The following is a 20,332-nucleotide window of genomic DNA, read 5'->3' on the forward strand; positions in this document are numbered from 1 at the left end:
TTGTTGTTGAAATGTGCTACACAAATAAATTGGCCTTGCCTTATGCAGCTCAGCAGCTGTTTGAGTTAAGTTAATCAGGAACTATTCATTAACCCTCCTGTTGTCCTCGAGTCAAGGAAGGAAGGATGGAAGGGAGGAAGAAGGAAGGAAAGGAAGGAAGGGAGGAAAAAGGAAGGAAAGGAAGGAAGGAAGGAAGGGAGGAAAGGAGGAAGAAGGAAGGAAAGGAGGGAGGTAGGAAGGGAGGGAGGAAGAAGGAGGGAAGGAAAGAAGGAAGGAAAGGAAGGACGGAGAAAAGAAGGAAGGAAGGAGGGTAGGAGGGAGAAAAGAAGGAAGGAGGAGGAAGGGAGGACAGAATGAAGGAAGAAAGGGGGATGGAGGAAAGAAAGAAAGAGAAAAGGAGGGAAGAAGGACAGAAGGAAGGGAGGAAGGAAGGAACCGTCAAAACAAACGGGGTCAATTTGACACGAACACGACGACACGAAGGTTAAATGATACCTGTAGTGATATTTCATATTTTTCATATTTTCAACAAATCCAATACAAAACATTAGTGTGTGTGTGTGTGTGTGTGTGTGTGTGCATGTAAATGGTAAATGGACTGTACTTATATAGCGCTATTCTAGTGTTTTTGACCACTCAAGGCACTTTTACACTACATGTCACATTCTCCTATTCACACACATTCATACACAGATGACAGGGGCTACCACACAGCAACCTGCTCATCAGGAGAACCTAACATTTATTCACACATTCATACACTGTTGATGCAGCCATCGGGAGCAATTCGGGGTTAAGTATCTTGCCCAAGGACACATCAACATGTAGACTGGAGGAGCCGGGAATCAAACCACCAATCATCCGATTGATGGATGACCGCTCAACCTCCTGTGCCACAACAGTGTGTTTGTGTTTGTGTATCAAAGCCTGTTATATCTAATTTCTCTGTGCCAAAGAGCTCCATTATATTTTCGTTCTTGTTGACATGTTCCTTCATTACTATTGACACACACAATCTCAATCCCACATAGGCCTACTCCATCCTGCTGACAGAAATAGAGCAAAGCTGTGGTTGGCGTTATATCCTGGCAGGTATGAATGAGTGCCAAGAATTCTGTGTTTCTGTATTCTGTCAGGTTCCTGAATGAAAACAACCAGTATAGACATATGTGTGAGTGTCTATCTGTTTATCTATGTAAGCATGCTTTTTTTGGATACACACCAGCACCCAGCTATCTGCTGTACCATCTATACACCTCTCACATTAGACATTAGATGTTTTGTGAGCTCTTATAAACTTTTCTTTTCATACAAAGTGTTAATATGCACCTGCACCGCCCTACCCAAGAGAGATTTTTGTACCCTGTGGCAATAGGAAAATAAAGTATCTCAGTTCTGGCTCCCGTACCTCAAAGTGAGTGAGGTACGCCAGTCTCGATTTCTGTTCTCTAAATGAAAATTAAGAGATACATTTTTTTTGTTATGGCCCCCAAGAGGAAAGCCTTTAAAACACCCACACAGAGCTCGCTCTCTTTCTGACAAATTCAAATTCATGCAAATTCATGATATTGGGTAATTTCCATGCACCTCTCTGTGGGTGGTCTCCCACAGGGTACACCCAAACAAGAAGGGGGCTGGGATGTTCAGGGTTTTTTGTACCTTACCTGTGATATAACATATGTCTGCCTAACTGCGCAGAGGATAATGAAAGCTGTGTGATTTCTAGCCATGCGCTGAACCAAGGTGAGGCAGGCATGGGAACGGAGTGTACATGCCAATCGAGACACTGGTGACTCACCGATGCTCGTTCTCAACTTCAACTGTCCTCCTTCCAGCTCCTCACACATGCCTCCATTATGTCTGTCATTTTCTATCTGCTGCTATCTCTACCTGTCTGCCTGTCTGCCTCCACCTTTTTTTTATTTGTCTCTCAGGCTGTCTATCCCTCCTGTTAAACAAGGTTAGATTCTCCTCGCATTTTTCTCTCCCACTACAATCTTTGTAATGCCTTTCCATCAGTGCTAGTTGAAGAAGGTCAGATCATTACCCATCAATGCCATTTTAAGAAGGTCAGAGAGCTTTTATCACAAAGACTTGGAAGGTTGGGGGTGACAATGTGGCTTAATCAATGATTGCAAAATGAACGTGGACAGAAAAAGAAAATCTATAACGGGGGTCTGTTTGGTGTTCATAAGTCAGACTTATGCTCTGATGTATTATGTAAGTTTTTCAGATGTAAAAGTTACTGTCACTACTTTTCTCTTCAAGAGTGTGCAATTTTTTATTTATAAACTGATTTCACAATCTCCAAGAACAGTCCTGCAATTATGGAAAGTAATGATGGAGCAGAAAATGTTTCTTCCCAACTGCTAAATGACTTTATTCTAATCTTTATTGCTTTCGACTGGTAATTGACTGTTCTAAGCCGTGCCCCCTTAGATACTGTTGCTATGTCTGTCAAGCCTTTCACAGGAAGGCACATGTGCAGTTTATAATAAGAGCGGCGCATTTACCATCTAAAGTCTTTTTTGTTTTTCTTTTTTTTATAGTGGGCAACAGTAGAATGATGTCAGGAAAAGACATTGAACAGGACTAAAAACCCAGCTTTTCTCAGCCATAAATGGAAAATGGACAGTTGTTATTAATGGCTTTGTTTTTCTATTCAGCTCCAGACTGCTCCAACTTAGACAAATCACCCTCCACTCACACTATCTCTATCTAAATCGTACATTTTGGAAGAAGTACTTAAGATAGTCAAAATGCTACTAATATGTTAAATTTAGCCTTTATCATGATCAGAACAACGTAATGTAGACATTTTTGGATGTTTAATATTTAAGCACTCGTTAATTGGGGCACCACCTCCTTAAGAAGGAAAATTAATTAATTAGGAATAATCAATTAATTTTAATAAATCAGTCAAATTTCTGATAAATCAGTCAAATATCTAGAATAGACACACAACAATTGAGTACATTTTAAGGATTTTATTAACTGACAAAACTACTAATACATGTAATGATGAACTTGAAACACAATTCAACAGATTGTTACTCAATATAGCGGCATGAATGAAAGATGATGGTGAATTATTAATTTAACGATAGATCTATAATTATGTGGCAAGTAAGAAAGTTTGAAGTTATACTGTTTTACTAAAATTTGAATTACCCGATCTGACATCAGCCCTTGATTAATGCAATATTTTGATCCTACTTTCGTGGATGGTCGAAGTGCCTCAGTTGTCCTTCAGAACCACACGTACACACACCAGAGTGGAAGTTCTCATGGAGCGTCACCAAGGACGGTCCGGTTCGCTGGTCATCTTGTCAGACTGCCTTCTCAACGATGATGAGGATAGCTGGCTCTATTTTAAAAGATTATTCCCACCCTCTTAATGGTGAGTTTCAGCTGCTCCCATCAGGCTGGGGGTTTATGGTACTTGCTTAGAAAACCAAACGATACAAAAACAGCTTCGTACCAGCAGCCATCAGTGCTATTAACAAGTGAAAGAAACTGCAAAATTTAACATTATTTATTTATTCATGTTTTGTATTGGTTCTTTTATCTTGTTTTTACTAATGGAACATATTTTATCTCTTAACTTGGTTTTACATATCTTATGTCTTTTATCAACTTTTTTATTTTATTTTACTATTTATTTTATTTTTTTCATTCTTGTATCTTGTTTACTTGGGGCCCTTCTTCTTCTTTTGTCCTTTTAGTCTGAGCCCTGTCGTCACTTTGTCTAACATGTTCTTGTCCTGTACTGTCTGTCTGTCTTTGGGCGTAACAACATGAGATGACTCACTGTAAACCAAATGTACCTAAGGGTACAATAAATGATCTGAATCTGAATCTGAATCTGAATCTGAATCTGAATCTGAATCTGAGTCTACCTGCAGGCTTCATGCCTCTCAGTTATGATGAGTCATAGTGTTGACGGATGTTTATCTGCCAAAAAGCTCTCATAGGTTGATGAAAAACTCAAATTGAACTCGTCACTGTTTAATAACTTTTCAGAGAACTCGTCATTGGCCACATGCCAAATCTTCGAAAAATGTCAAAAATAGGCTGAATGAAAACTTCATGTGACTTGTTTACTTTCAAAATACAAGATACCAAAAAGTAAGTATTACATTTGCTGTAGACACAATGTATACATACCACATTGCAATTTATTGCCGCTATCCATGTAAAGGAATAATCACAGTTAATCATTCTGTTGCAACAGTGAATTTACTGCGTGTGCCTCGTAGTTTCCACATTCCAATCAATAAACCTCATATCACCAGATGTGGTTTCATGGAAATAATAAAAATGTGACAAAATGGAAATATAAATCTAGACAGACTGAGAGTTAACAAAAGATGGCAAAGAAGGGAGAGTGTTCAGTACACTGACCGCCCTTGTGCTGATACCATAAATGGACAAACAAGCATGAAATAACATGTCTTTGCAGCCTTGGTGAGGCAGTCTTTCAAGGCTACAACAACAGTGTCCCCTGTTTATCACTTAATACCAATCCACTGCATGAAACCCTGTTGTTCACTTCAGCTGCACCGCTCCTTTTCTGGAGACGCCCTGCAAAATGATGACAAAATAAGATGACAAATCATTTCCTACAAGGCCCTTAAACAACGAGGTTGTGTCATCGACTGGCAGTGGGGTGTGAAACAAGTAAGATTTTTCTTTTCATTCAAGCTTTTACTCACAATGTCTTGTCGAGGATTCGGCGGGAGCACTCAAACTAAATCCATGTTTTATCTATAACTGCAGAATATACAAGTGCATTACTTTAAGTGTAAAGTAAACACCAAAGCCTAATGTACCTACATAATAAAAAGTGTTCAGATGAGTATGGCTGACTGTGGCTGACCTAGAAGAAGAGACTAAACCAATCGTGGTTACATTAGGAGACTCTATTGCTGAAAAAACCTTTCAACCTTACAATGTGAGCAGGAAATAAAGGCTTTGGCTACTTTGTAATGAAAGGATGGCAAGCAGAGGTACATAGGGCTGAGATTCTGTCTTGATTAAACTAAAGCTCCATCCATTACCATTCCTGCTATTACTTTGTGTTGTTCCGGCTGATTCACATGGTTTTGATCATCCTTCAATGGCAGTTCATTGTTGAAGCACTGCCTTCACCATGGATCACTTAAGCAACTAATAGAAATCAGGAGTGAATTTCAAGGAAAAAGGAACAAAATAGACATGGCCTTTTATGTAATGTCATATTATGTAACAGTGTTTCTTTTCCGGTTCATGACATTCAGCGTTCTAATTGAACCTGATGTTGAGCCCAAAAGATATCAGTTTATTCATTCTGCTTGCATGCTAAAACTGCAGATGTTGTTGTCCCTCATTATACAGCATGGGAGGATTGATCATATGACACATATCCAATATCATGACGGCATGTCAGTCTCTGTTAATCCAACTGTTTGATCTTCACATCACATGAAGATAGACGCAGAGGAGACACAAGGGAATCGCACAAATATTTAATAAGAGAGAGCCCAGCTCAGATAAGGTGTGTGTGTGGGCTTTAGTGATGGGGAGAGAAAGAGCTGGAGTGGAAAGTAGATGTCAGTGATGTCTTTGAGTTGATCACGTTTCATTTCATGTTTATTTCTGATTAAACCAAGCTGTGACCCAGTAGACCTATGCTATAACTTAGGGAGACATATGTGCAATATGGATAAAAGTATGTAGATACACTTACTTTTGTATACTTTTGGTCTGGTGGTTGTTCAAGGATTTGGATTAGGCCCCTTTAGAAAATAAAGCTGGTGGTTTTCTATATTTTTCTTACTGTCTCATGAGCAGACTCAAACCAACAGCGAACTCATCCTTCTTACAAGTATCATATGTGTTCACAGCCTTATTCCTCTGTGTCACAGGGCTCCCTTGCTGTCCAAAAGCTATTAAAAACATGTGAACACCCAGTGTAGTGCAGTGCAGTGGTGTGGCTCATTGATGTGTTTTTAATAGTTTTTTTGATATCAGTGGAGCTCTATGGCACAGAGGAATAAGATATAAGCTTTGATACACACAATACCACACAATAAGATTAATTCATTGTTGGTTTGGCTCTGAACACGGGATTTGTTGACAGAAGGAAACAATATAGAGAATTGCCAGACATATACTACACTTTTGGTGTACAAGTTCAATCCTGATTTATCACCCAACATCAGTGTCCAGATTAACTTAAGATCGCAGTATGCTGCAAATGCTTGTCTGAGAGCAGCATCTGAGGGTGTTTCAGAGTGTTTTTGGAGCGGTTGGTTTGTGGTGGGAAAATGATTTGACCTCAATCTGGCCCAACTACTAGGCATACTCTGTAAGTTTGAGCTAAACAGGTCCTGTTGCCAAGTGCACTTTGCATGATGTGATGCAGGTGAATGAAATCAACAGTTGCAGCTTGAGAATGAACTGAGGACTGACCTGAACTAACACAACGAATTATTAGTATGTAAAAGAACTTCCTCAGGACTTTCCTCCTGTTTTATCGTTATGCTATGTGATGTTTACATTACATTTAAAGACACATCTAACCAATGCATCATCTGAAAAAAAAACCTAAAGCAGTATTGGTAACTTTCTGAAACAGACAATTTAACAATCACTTCCACTTCACTTGATTAATCAATAAAAATGACATTAATATTTTATATCAATGACATTTTTGGAGTGGATTCAGGGAAAAAAAGAATGATTAAGTACATTTAAATATTGTCAGAGGCTGCTGCACCTGTTGCATCATGACCCTTATGTCAAATTCACAGTACTTATTTATGTGTATACTTTGTTTCAGTGTCCACATACTAAAGTGTAGTGTCCTTCAGATCTAGGAGTGTGTTCAGTGGACAATTGAAAGAACAGAGTTCTGTTCATTTTATATATAATTACTAATAGCAGCCTAAAACCTTATAAAATATTGAGTGTAATCACTACTTTTTTTTTTAGGCAATTTGTAGCTTTTCTGCTTGAGATAAAACTTTAGAGAAAACTTAGAGTTGAGTTTTAAATAACACAGACAATAAGTCAACAAGTTAAGTTGTTAAGATGAAATTTTAATGATCCCTGAGACTACATTTACTGAGCAAAAGCAGCATATAAACTTAATATATAAATACTATATATACTATAAGCATATAAATTTGATTGTAGCACAAAAACACATGGGTTAGAAGTGGATGTGCAATAATGAATTGTAAGCAGTTTAGTTTAATGGGTACGTTAAAGTGTGCAGTGGTACAGTACCAGTCAAAAGTTACAACTGGTACTGTATATGTAGAGAAATGTGTGCAGATTTAAACTGCCAGGAATTGAAGGACTGACGTCACGAGGACTCTTTATTTTATCTTTATTGGAAGAGAAAATCTGCAGCTGGTCTCTGTTAAATAAATTCCCTTTTGTCATTTAATCAATAATGTGGTGGGCCCCTGCAAATTTTACCCCAAAGGATTATTTGACCTTAAGTTTGATGACATTTGAATATTGACCATGTGCCGGACACACACACACACACACACACACACACACACACACACACACACACACACACACACACACACACACACACACACACACACACAGAGGTCTGTATTACTATTTCTTATTCACCAGTACAGAAGCACATACATACACGTGCGAATCCACACACACACACACACACACACACACACACACACACACACACACACACACACACACACACACACACACACACACACACACACACACACACTAAACACTAAACACAATGAAATCGAAACATCCTGAACGGTTTGTACCACCAGTGGAGATAAATCCCAGTCATTATATTGTCAATAAATCCTCATGGGACTGTGAACAATACAGATGACAGTCCTTTTCACAGCTCTGTCTGTTAGGGCTGCTCTTATTATTTGTTATTTTTTATGTTGTGCACATGAAAAGCTGAGAAGTGGGTTGGTCTCCTGCTGGTTTTCTTTACTAAAAGTGTAGTTAAACCTATGAAAGATGCTTTAGTGCATTTGTGTGCTCCTGTGATGAAGCGGCTAAAATTGATATTCTTATAATAACAATGTATCACATTACAATGACAACAATCAGGGTCATTCTTAGAGAATGATTATTTGACTCACCCCCAAGTGGCCAAAAAATCTATCATTGTAGGTTTAACTTTCATTAAAGATAGCTGCGGGGCCCTAAGGACGGATGGCGGTTGGTTACCACGTCAGCATGTGACTCAGAGCAGTGTCTCCCTAAACACAGCTTAGCCTAAACTCTAAAGTGTTGGTTCCCAACCTGGGGGTCAGGACCCCCACAAAGGGTTGTTGGATTAATATAAGGGGTTACAAAATGATTGGACAGGATAGGCTAAAAATCTGTTTTTTTACAAGTGTTACTCAATTTTTTTTTGCTTTATTTATTGTAAACTGTGTGTGTGTACTTGTGTGTACATGTGTGTGTGTGTGTGTGTGTGTTTTGTGTGTTTGAGTTCTAGTTGCAGCTGTGCTCACTGATTGATTTGTAGCATATGTGTAAAGTGGTGGGCTGGCCTATATAGGTGGCTCATTTTTCTACTCTCTCTCTCTCTCTCTCTCTCTCTCTCTCTCTCTCTCTCTCTCTCTCTCTCTCTCTCTCTCTCTCTCTCTCTCTCTCTCTCTCTCTCTCTCTCTCTCTCTCTCTCTCTCTCTCTCTCTCTCTCTCTCTCTTTCTTAAGTCCCTGGTCCTAGACCCAGCTTTTTCTTTTTCTGTTTTGTTTTGTCTTTTGTCAATAAATTCTTTCACCTTTTGGCATCGTAACCCTGTCCAATGCCCCTCATTGTTTTGCGGCTCTCGAGCCAGTCATAGCGATGTTTTGTTTTCCTGGTAGACGGTGTAACAAGGGGTCCTGGGTAGACTTTATTTTAAGGGGCCCCAAGCCAAATAGGTTGGGAACCACTGCTCTAAAGAGCAACATAGAATATGTTTGTTATAGCATAACAATATAGCATATGATTGTTTTTCACTGTAAGCCCAGAATCTTGGCATGTGTTCACCCGCGATGCCACTGGTCAGGATAAGCCACACAGCTCCATATAAACAGCAGTTTTATCATCTCCAATCCCTGAATTAGCACTCCTGTGTGTTTTACTTGAGTCTTGTTTTAAGTTTGAACTCAATTCTAGAGAATCAGAAACACTTGACCTTAGAGGGAAACTTAATATTTAGCGCTGACTTTGAAAATCATTTAGATAACGGTAAGCTACGCTTTCTGTACTCCGATCAAGCAGGTACCTGCTTGACCATTCTTCCTAATGGTCAGCAGGGGGCGACTCCCCTGGTTCCAAAAAGAAGTCCAGTTGGATGGATGTCTCTAAGAAAATGACCCCACTTCTCAGTTGATTTATTTCCTCAGTTAACATTTCCCTAATGGCTTTGCATTGGTTTCAGCCTCAAGCCATGGTAGTTGCTGTGACCAAACCTTTATTGTTCACTCTGTCCAATTTAGACCAAAATCTCTGATAGAAATAAGGAGGCAATAAGCTGCTATTGGAATTCATACATTGACATGACTGAAATCTGAGAAACAAACAAAATAGAAAAAACAATGGATGGCCATTTCACTCTTAGATTCCTGAGATCCTGGTTTTGTACTGTTTGTTTGTACTGTCAATAAAGTAATTTAAATGTTTATTGTATTGGATTGAATGCAGAGCCTTTCATTATTCTGAAAACATTTACACTTCTTTGTTGTTGACAGGGCAAAGAGACATCATAAAGTGTTAGGTAAGAGCTTGGCATAATTATTAAAATCATCTTACGTCTGCAGCCTGCAAGGAATTCTGACTCATAGCCAGGATCACAGAGTATTTATTTCATTTTAATTATGCTTATCATAATCAGGAAATGATCCTTTCAAAATGTGTTTCATAACCAATTACACAGGTGGAACTACACATTTTGAACATTCAGGGCAGAATACTCTTTTTAGATGAGCTGTTGGACCTTGGATACAGGGCCACTATACTTATCAAAGAGAAAATACAGATGTAATGGAAATTATGGAAAGTGTGGCATGATTCACCCTGAATTCAGAATATGAAAAAGGGTGGTTATTGAATAGAGGTTTATATTCACCAGTGGCAGGAGAAATATATCTGTGAACTTGAATAACACACTTTGTTTTTGTCTTCCTCAGGTGAATCATCAAGCAACCTTTTTTAGAGAGAGCAGACAGGATTGGAGTGACACAGTTCAATATAGCCATCATTCTAAACAACTGCACTGGAACTGCATGGAAGCCATTCTGTAATAACAGAAGGCCTGCGAGTCCTGAACAAACTCTCAATGTGTGACACAAACATCCAAAGGAAAAGAAAAAAACTATCACGTGCCCTTGTGTAAACAGCAAAGGAGAGGCAGTTGCACACACATGGCTGGAGATCATGACTAAGCTATGCCAACTTCCCCACCTCCCAGATGAAAAAAGTAAGTGAAAAAGACATTTTGTGACATAGCAGTTGCAGAGAACAGCCTGTTGCTGGAACTCTGTGTGGACTTCCTGAAATTTGACTTTGGCTTGAGTGATCATTAACCAGAGGAGGAAGAATCACAACACCACCACCAACACCATTGTAGGTCAGGCTGAATTCTTGGTCATTCCCATTCATTACATTAAACCTTTCGGAGTGCACAGTAGCAGATTAAGGCAAAATTAAAAGCTGAGACACTCAGATAACCTAACTCAGGCTGAACCTTTGTGAAACCGTAGATGTAGGTTCAGCTACAGTTTAGTGTAATCTAACACTGAAGATCCAATATAAATCCTCTTCCTCAAGTGGTTCTCAATATCTCTTCATAGGACAATATCAATATCTTGGTAGTTATAATCTCCATGTTAAACAGCTTTATAATTAGAACCCTGTTTCAGCTGACCATGAATGCTACCGCAGTAAACCCGTCTGACTGTCCAGAGGTGAAGGTCCCCTTCTTTGTCTTCTTCATCATTGGAGTAGTGAGCCTAGCGGAGAACCTCTTGGTTGTGGTGGCCGTCATATGCAACAGGAACCTGCACTCGCCCATGTACTGCTTCATTTGTAGCTTGGCAGCCTTCAACACCATCGCCAGCCTCACCAAAACCTGGGAGAACCTGATGATTGTGTTTGCCGATGTGGGGCAGCTGGAGAAGAAGGGTTCCTCTGAGACAAAACTGGATGATGTGATGGACTCACTTCTCTGTATGTCTTTTGTTGGCTCTATTTTCAGCTTCCTGGCCATCGCTGTAGACCGGTATGTATGTAAGTCCTGGATTTGCACACAGAAATGCAAGCCTACAGTGTATTTGACATTGTGGGAGGATGATAGAGATGAATCTGAATCTGTCTTGGCATGTACCTAATGTGACTGTTATCACGCTATTAAATAGGTGTTATCATCACACATCTGTCCCAAATATTTGGGCTAGTAGCATACTAAACCTGCTAGAGGGTTCAAGAGGCTGTTAACAACCTTAATTGATATTTAAAACAAAAAGGATGGCCCACATTCCTTTTGTTCTCAATGGAAAATGCAATAGTTTAAGATAGTTTCAGCATTAAAATGCATTTGATAACATTTCTAGTGAGAAATATGAATTTTATTTCCATAATCATCATTCAGTGAATGTGTATGATGTTTAGTTTTTTAGTTATCAAAATCCTTTCAGGAGCTCTTTAAGATATGATGGCGCCTGATTGTTAAGGGCTTTATAGATGAGGAGAAGGATTTTAAATTCTATTCTGGATTAGACAGTAGAGAAGCTCAAATGGGAGAAATATGATATCTTTCCTTGGTTTTGGTCAGTACATTTGCAGCTGGAGAGACTTGAATTGCAATTATCCAGCCAAGAAGTAACAAATGTGTGATTTTTCTGCATAATTTTGAGACAAAATGTAACTGAGTTTTGCAATATTACGTAGGTGAAAAAAGGACATTTGTTTTGATGTGAGAGTTGTACATATCCTGGACATATCCTGATCAGAAAAAACTCCCACACTCCTTACGGTGTTGCTGGAGGTAAACGTTATTCCATTCAGAGTAGCTACATCATTAGATAACGTGTTTCTAAGGTGTTTAGGACCAAGCAAGTTTAGTAGCAGAACATTGCAGGTCATCTAGGTATGCTTGGAGTTTAATTAACTGCTTGGTTTCATCTGGTTCCATTGATAGATATAACTGGGTATCATCAACTTAACAATTAGCATTTATGGAGTGTTTGTTAATAATGTTAACTAATAAGTAAGCATATATAAAGTGAATAGTATTGCACTGAACTTTGAGGAACTCTGTGTCTAACTTTTGTTTGCATGGATTCATTGTTAACATGTACAAACTGAAATCGATCTGATAGGACTTAAACCAACTAAATGAGGTTCCTTTAATGCCAATTAAATGTTCCAGTCTAGGAACATAGGGTGTGATTGTCAATGATGTCAAATGTGGCATGAAGATTTAACAAGACAAGTACAGATAAGTCCTTTGTCTGATGCAATTAGGTCATATGTAACTTTCATCAGTGCTGTCTCTGTGCTATGATGCGTTCTAAATCCAGACTGAAAATCCTAAAATAAACTATTGGTACTGTATGTAGAAAGTCACACAACTAATGCAACAATCTAAGGGTTGTGGGGAGGGGGGCATATATGATGTCACTCGGTAGAGATTCAGCAGCCTGACATTTCTCCATACTCTATTTAGAAGTGGCTGATACTAACACTAATGGCGCTTTTCCACTACACAGTTTTAGCACGACTCGACTCGGCTAGACTCGACTCGGTTTTTTTTGCGTTTCCACTAGGGATAGTACCTGGTACCTGGTACTTTTTTAGTACCTGCTCTGGTGGGGTTCCAAGCGAGCTCAACCGATACTAAATGTGACGTCAACAGACTGCCGGCCACTGATTGGTCAGAAGAGTTGTCGCTGGAAAAGTCATGAGCCGTCCGACACAAGAATCAAACCCGGCATCATTTGTGTGTGACAAAAAGCCACAAACAGCAGCAAGTACACCACTGCCTCAATGTCCTCCATTGTTTATGTGTTTGTGTCGCTTATAAAACGAAGTCACGGCAGTTTCGCGGAGCCGTGCTATGACGACCCCGCCCACGTTGAGTAGGTACTTTTTTGTAATGGAAAAGGTCGTTCCTGGTACCGTACCGAGTAGAGTCGAGCCGAGTAGTGCTAGAACTGTATAGTGGAAAAGCGCCATAATATGTGAATGGCTATTCCATCTTAAGTGAACCTGGTCAGGTTAGGCTAACCTATTGTCGCTAACTTCAGGGCTAACTCCCTTCACTTTTCCAGCAATTGGGGAAAAAAGGCAAAACTTTTCTTTGTCTTGAGAAGCTGCTGCAATTTTTGACACACTGCAGTCTGTACTGTACATTTACTGCCAGATTGACAACTCACTGCTAACCTTTTCCTCTGCTCGCATTCACTGTCACTCTTCTGCCACTCACTGTCTCCGCTCGCTGAACCACACACTCGCTCTGCACACACATTACACACTGCACTATCCCTGCATCTCCCCATTAAGAGAGACAGTGGGCACATTTATGCATAAGGCACATTAGCATAAAATCATTGATTATTTAAATCTCCAGACGTGGTAATTGATGTTCTGTGTTTTTCCACTCATCCAAAAGATCAGCTGTTACACACACACACACAGTTCAGGTTCATACAGTGCTAAAAGTTTGATTCTGTTTCCCCTGGAGAGTTTCCTCTTTCCTGTCAAGTTTAGAACAGCTGCTTTTAGTTTTGTTGCTTAAATGTCCCACGATATTTGCTGCAGTGACATTACCACAGGCATGGAAACGTTTAGGTTACAATTACTGAATGTAGTATGTCTAAAGTAAATTGTTAAAGAAATCACTTCATTACTACATCAATACAACACACATTAAGGAAAGCACCTGGAAAGCTTGCACTGCTTGACATCATTTAAAAAGCAATATAGCCAACAGGGACTGGTAAAAGTGGAGGACAACATCCACAGTAAGTGGCTGCTTTGCATTCAGCTCTGTCGGGGCTGCTGGAGACAATTCTAACCGGCACGTGCTAAGTGGGTCTGGATGCGGGGGTGCTGCATCTTGGGGAGGGATGCTGCTGCAGCCACAGCACCTTTACGTCCCACAGCCATGATGTACATGTCCTCTGAAGTATGAGGAGGAAAGATTCTGGGATTTGATGCGCTAGTCGATAACGCTAAACAATTCCATAATAACGTAGGGTGATATCGTGCTCACAAACTATGCAAGTGAAAATCATAAGAAGCCCATTGATATTAATGATTTTGTGAAATTTTAGCAGTGGTGCCCATTCTACTCCAGCAGAGCACTACCTCTGCAGAGTGAATATAGGCAAACCACTGCACTATTTCCACAAAAACAGAATAAATAAATAATAAAATAAAATATGTAGCCTATTGAACTTTGAAAGGGTTCTGTGAAGCTGTGCCAAGGAATAGCCATGTCCAAGAATTGTGATGGCTCCTGTTTAAAATATTGACCTTTAAACCTTGAATGCAGAGCATGCTTGAATCCTTATCTTTCAGCAACAAGAGGGGCTACAGACATAGGACCATCTGTTATAGAAAGCTCTTAACCTCAGCTGTCATATGGGTATAGTCACTGCTGGGCATCAAGTGGGGAAACACACATTCATTATACATGAAAAAAATTAACAAGGATGTCAGTTCACCTGGGATAGTTAAGTTGGTATTGTAAACATTACTTGTTTCGAATTGTGGTCACTGTTGGGAAGACTAATACAACCCTTGAAAGTACTATTCAGAATCATTCTTTGTGTTGAAATAATTCCAGTTCAGTGAAAAAGTCTAGACTGTGTACATGAAAACACATTTTTCTTTCTTTTTTTATGCTTATGCAGAAACTTGACTTCTGTGCCAACACCAACACTGCCTCACTGAAATAAATGGGTGATAACAGCCTTGTGAACCTTCTACTGCGTTTAATATGCCCCTACCAGCCCATATATTTGGGACTGATGTGTGATTAGAATGCCTATTCAGTAGGCTGACAACAGTCAAATTAGGAGCAGTATGAATGTATTCCACACAAGTCCACTAATCCATCCTATTTTTTAAAGGCATCATGATAAGCAATTTTGTTATATTTTAAATTAAAGGAAGAAACTGGCTTTAGGGTTGAGTGATTCAATTGATCTGTTTGCTGCTCAGCTGGCAGCTTTGAACTGTTGCTATGAATATTTTGGGCACTAAAGCCAATTACCCGTTGCTTATTTATGGCTATTTTTTTATCTTACACTGACCCTTTATGCAGCCCCCAAGTTCAGCCTCTTTCTAAAACAGACTGTTTTAGCTCCTGTCTCTTAATCCTAAGGATAACCCTCTGCTCTGATTGGCCAACTCTTGGAATGTTCCCCTCAGGCATATGTAGCTGCAGAAGCTACATCAATAAATTGTGCAACAGGGATTTCACTATACTTGTTCTTGTACTATACTCAAAATGTAAACTTCTGAGTGGAAAAACCTTAGTGACCAACTGAACTTATCAGCATGATAGAAAAAAATGTTGCAAACAGAGCTTTAGAGCAGGTTGACTTGCAAGACATAATTTCTACATATATGTTAGCCTCAAGTTTTGCAACTTTGGCCATGTTTAACATAGAAACTATGGAAGAAAATCAACAAAAACCTGTGGTGTGTTTTGAAAAATGGGCTGTACTAGCAATGTGATTCAGATAACATTAGCAGTGAATTCTTTTTTCTGGCCACCTGATGATTTCAAGTCCAATATTCACTCTTGTTTTAGCTCTCTTTGGTCTCCTCCAACTTTTTTGATGATTGCCTTTTTTACCTGCTAAATACTTAACTTTTTTCACCATCTACATGCTGACTTTGTCAGACATTTGGGTTTGTGGAATCTGCTATCTGATCTTAACCGACCAAGTATAGGTTTCGAGTGAGATTCTGGCTGTGGTTATTATCAAATTTATTAAGACATTTCTCCGTCTGTTGGGAAAAGCGACAGATAATGTAACCAATGTGTTTGAAGCTAACAAGCTGAAATTAATTGAATAAAGCAACAATGTAGCTTGGGAAGAGTTGTTGGTCATAAAAAACAAAACAATGAGCTAAAAGGAATTTTAAAAACCTGGTAGTGCTGAGCGGAACTGTAATCTAGTTCATCACGTAACATGTGCAAATTGAATCCAGTGTTGATATAAGAATATTGAGTAGTACAGCATTCAAACAGAACTCAATAGACCAAAGACAATTTCAGCATATGACAACAATCTTTCTTTTCACTTGCAGTTACATCACCATCTTCCATGCGCTTAGATACCACAACATCATGACTATGCGGCGCACAGGGGTCATCTTAGGTGTCATCTGGACAACATGCGGGGTGTCGGCCGTGCTCATGGTGAGGTTCTTCGAGTCCAAGATCATCATGATCTGCTTCGTTGTCTTCTTTGTCGTCTCCTTGGTGATCATATGCTTCCTCTACGTCTACATGTTCATGCTAGCACTTATCCATGCCAGAAAGATCGCAGCTCTTCCCACTTATGGAGGCAGGAAGTGTCGGCGCCAGAGACGGTGGGGCGGAAACATGAGAGGAGCCCTGACTCTAACCATCCTTTTTGGGGCATTTGTTGTGTGTTGGGCGCCATTTTTCCTCCACCTCATTATCATCATGGTGTGCCCCATGAACCCATATTGCGAGTGTTACCGATCACTGTTCCAGCTGCATGTGGTGTTACTGATGAGCCACGCCCTCATCGACCCGGCAATCTACGCCTTCCGCAGCGCTGAGCTCAGACACACCTTCAAGAAGATACTTCTTTGTTCAGACTGGATGTGGTGTTTATAGAGACCTTCTACTTACACCTTTTATTTTAGCCTTTATTAACAAAGGAATGCGATCAAAGACTCTACCTACAGACTGCTTTACACTCATTGGATTTTAGACATCCACACCTGGGAAGTGGATACACCACATAAAGGACTGTAGACCTGCATTGCCACTGAGCAGCTGGGGGTTCTCAAGGGCATTTCTGCAGTAATTGTTAAAGGACCAGTGTGTAGGATTTAGTGGCATCTAGTGGTGAGGTTGCAGATTGCAACCAAACAAATACTTGCCATCTCACCCTCCACTTTCAGGCATATAGTAGAACTAATGGTGGTTGTGAAAAACATGAAAGGCCCTCTTTACAGTCAGTGCTTAGTGTGTCTACTTGTGAAACATGGTCGTACCCCCTATGTAGACATAAAGGGCTCACTCTAAAGCAACAAAAACATAATGATTCTTATTTTCATGTGATTATACACTATTTAAAACGTACTTATGAATATTATATTATATTTCTGCAACGATTTCTGCCAGTAGACCCCCCTAAATCCCACACACTGGTCCTCTAATTGCAAATTATTTACATTCTTTTTTCAAATTTTCATTCCTGGTATTTGAACCAGACTTTATCAAGTCTAGTTTATTTTCCATTGTGTTTGAATGAAGGTGTGCACCTGTGACTGTTCATGTGAGTGTTTGCACACCTCTGCAAGTGTTTCTGGGATAATTTTTTCAGAAAATAATCGCCATGTGCTCATTGCCAGCATGCCTTGCCGGCTGGCTGTCTATCCGATCATCTGTCGTCCTTCGTCTTTTCCTCCCAGGATTTGGATGTGATCCCACTTCACCCCGTATGTCAATCCCTTCAAATCCTGCTTGAAATTACCTATTTGCATTACATTCACATGGGACACATATTTTCCAGAGGCCATTTTTACATGAATCGTGATGTTGTAATTTCCAACATTCACAGGGCCAAAGTGTATCATAGCTATAATGAACAATAATACAGGAACAGCTCCACATTTAATCTTTTGCTTTTATTCAAACACATATAAATAAAATTAATCATTTTAAGCAACATGGCCAACACAAACATCAGTGGTTTCAGTTGAAGCTCACCTTTATACTTTTGCATGCCACCACTTACTAATAATAACACTTACAATATAAAATACTGCATGTCCCCACAGCTGTTCATCACTCACTGTACATAAAAGTAGGACTTTTAGCATGCAATTAGCAATCAAGATGGGGACTTCAACTTTATCCAGTGTCACATCACATTGATTTTGCTGCTGTTACTGTGGTAACGAGAATGTCACAATCAACAATAACAATGAATCATCTTGCATAATTGCCCAGTCATGTCGGAGGTGAGTTTGTAGGGAGCAGGCTGGGACTATCACTGTTTTTCCACATTAAATGAACCCTTTTAGAGAAGAAAAAAAGGATGTGTACATTTTTCTGCATATTCATATGCTCTTCTTTTGATCTCACAATTGCAAAGCAGGCTACAATAAGGCAATTATACACATAAAACCGAAAAATATACAGGTTTTTTTTACTGTTTTCTTTCATGTCGATGTCTATATGCATAAAAATGTCCTTGATCACTCTGGGGACTCAAATGATACAAATGGCTTGTTTTTCTTTGCAATAAATATTAACATGTAACTATGGAAACAGTTTGTAATTTATACCCACGAGAAGTGATGCATTAAATGAATAGCAGTATCGGCTAATGGTTGCATGTTGTGAGAAAGTGCTATCAAGCTTCTCAGCTTGGAGGTAGGAGCCATAGACACACACATATAGAGAGAGCACTGTGAAGCTATTTGTACATTCATTTTTACATTTCAAGTGTAACCTTATGACATTTTTACATAGTTTAATGCAGACAGCATGTAGGCAGTATGAAGAGATCATGAGGTGCACACTGACAGAGCAGAGAAACAGCAATTAATATGGAGAGACAATCATAAAGACAGAGACAGGAGAGTGACTCTGCATTCAAATCACTGGCAGATCCCGCTGTGCTACTCAGCGTTGGCAGATGTGAGGATCCTGCTTGTTAACTGTGGCACTAATGCGGTAGCAGGGGTAGACAGGGCATACAGCGGTGCCAGAAGATTGGCTGTTGACAGTCAATATCATCCAAAAGTTCAGCGACAACCCATTTTCCCCACTTACAGATAACGAACAAGATAGCACATGTCTGAGGCCACAAACAAGTAACGTGACCGTTTTCGCAAGTTGTCTGAGGTGTAAACATATAATCACCAGTCTGTTAGGTACATCCCGACAAAAATGATCTGCTCAACAGTGAAACTTGAGAATTGTGTGTAGCTGGATTGAATATTAGTTTGAAAAGATTTGGGAGCTTGGTGTTGTTCCCCTTTTCCCCTGTATTCATTCCAAACACAATTTTCTTGTTTGTATTCAAGTGCTTATATACTTTCTTTTTAACAAAACATTCACGGATACAAGCAGCTGATACACAAGCAGCAAAGAAATCATTTATCACTGCCTTCCAAAACAGCACATAATGACAATTTTCTTATCTTTTGTCTCTATCTGTCTGGACAAACTCATTTGTCAAATGTCAATTATTCTTCTAAAAACACAATTAACAAAATGAGTCGTTTGCAATCACATGCTTAACTAAACCCCCTGCACCCTGACCTCTACTTAAAGAGCCTTTGTTCATGACGGACAAGTCAGAAGTCAAATGACCACAGGAGGTTTTTTGTGAGGTAAATATAGGTCATTTTAGGCACTTGCAGATGCCTAATGACTTATTTGTTTTTGTAACAAAAGTCTACAGTGTTCACATGCTTTCCTGTGTACCAATCTATGACCCAGGTTTGGGTTGCACCCACTATTCATAAATACATAACCATTCCTTCCTTAAGTTCTTAGTAACTACAAGCAAGTTTCAATCTGGCAGAGCCTCCAAGTCTCACACTTTGACTGTGAGACTCACTCAATTGACACAGATCTTGCAATCTCATGCCACTTATGTCTTTTCACAACACTAACTTTCCATCTTCGCTACCTCCAATGTATAATTTGTCATTTCTAAGCCAAAGAACAGCAGTTTTTTTTTCTTTTCTTTTTTTTCTTCAAATTTAGACAGACTGAGAGACAAAGTGTAAAAACGTTAAGGCATTACTTTTCAGTTTCATCGTGAAAGCATCTGTTTGATCATCATCTGTTTGAACCAACATGTGCAACATCAAATCATTGGGATGCATGTTCCGGTGAGGCTGACAATTCATTCACATATTAAATCTATTTGGATAGACAAGAGAGAGATTAAAGTGAGGATTGTCAAATGATGGGAGTGCTTATTGCATTAGCAAACTTTCATTCCTCAATTGTTCCTTTTGGGAGAAATTATGTGTTTTTAATTGAATTGCAAGGACGTGCATGACCAACGCTCCAATGAAACACTGCATGGTAGCCATCCTGTGCA

General features: G+C 39.4%; 1 protein-coding gene across 3 annotated transcripts; it reads left to right on the top strand.

Moving 5' to 3' along the window:
• The first annotated feature begins 10,353 nt into the window (after positions 1 to 10,353).
• mc2r (melanocortin 2 receptor) lies at positions 10,354 to 18,526 on the top strand. Of its 3 annotated transcripts, none has more exons than XM_062422315.1 (3): positions 10,354 to 10,470; positions 10,913 to 11,271; positions 16,317 to 18,526. In XM_062422315.1, exons 1-3 carry the CDS (start codon positions 10,462 to 10,464, stop codon positions 16,873 to 16,875), a joined length of 927 nt encoding a protein of 308 aa, XP_062278299.1. In that variant the 5' UTR covers positions 10,354 to 10,461; the 3' UTR covers positions 16,876 to 18,526. The 3 variants fall into 3 exon arrangements, with proteins under 3 accessions (XP_062278299.1, XP_062278300.1, XP_062278298.1); XM_062422316.1 differs by lacking the exon at positions 10,354 to 10,470 and adding an exon at positions 10,513 to 10,620; XM_062422314.1 differs by lacking the exon at positions 10,354 to 10,470 and having other exon boundaries at positions 10,776 to 11,271.
• Positions 18,527 to 20,332: the final 1,806 nt, after the last annotated feature.

Source organism: Scomber scombrus, chromosome 7, assembly GCF_963691925.1.
Source record: "Scomber scombrus chromosome 7, fScoSco1.1, whole genome shotgun sequence".
NCBI classification, from domain to species: Eukaryota; Metazoa; Chordata; class Actinopteri; order Scombriformes; family Scombridae; genus Scomber; species Scomber scombrus.

What these genes read in the sequence shown, in the direction of transcription:
- mc2r (XM_062422314.1), top strand. Translation starts at nt 10,877, where the DNA reads ATGTTAAACAGCTTTATAATTAGAACCCTGTTTCAGCTGACCATGAAT. An exon ending in CTGGCCATCGCTGTAGACCG is followed by an intron (nt 11,272 to 16,316) that starts GTATGTATGTAA and finishes TTTCACTTGCAG; the next exon opens with TTACATCACCATCTTCCATG.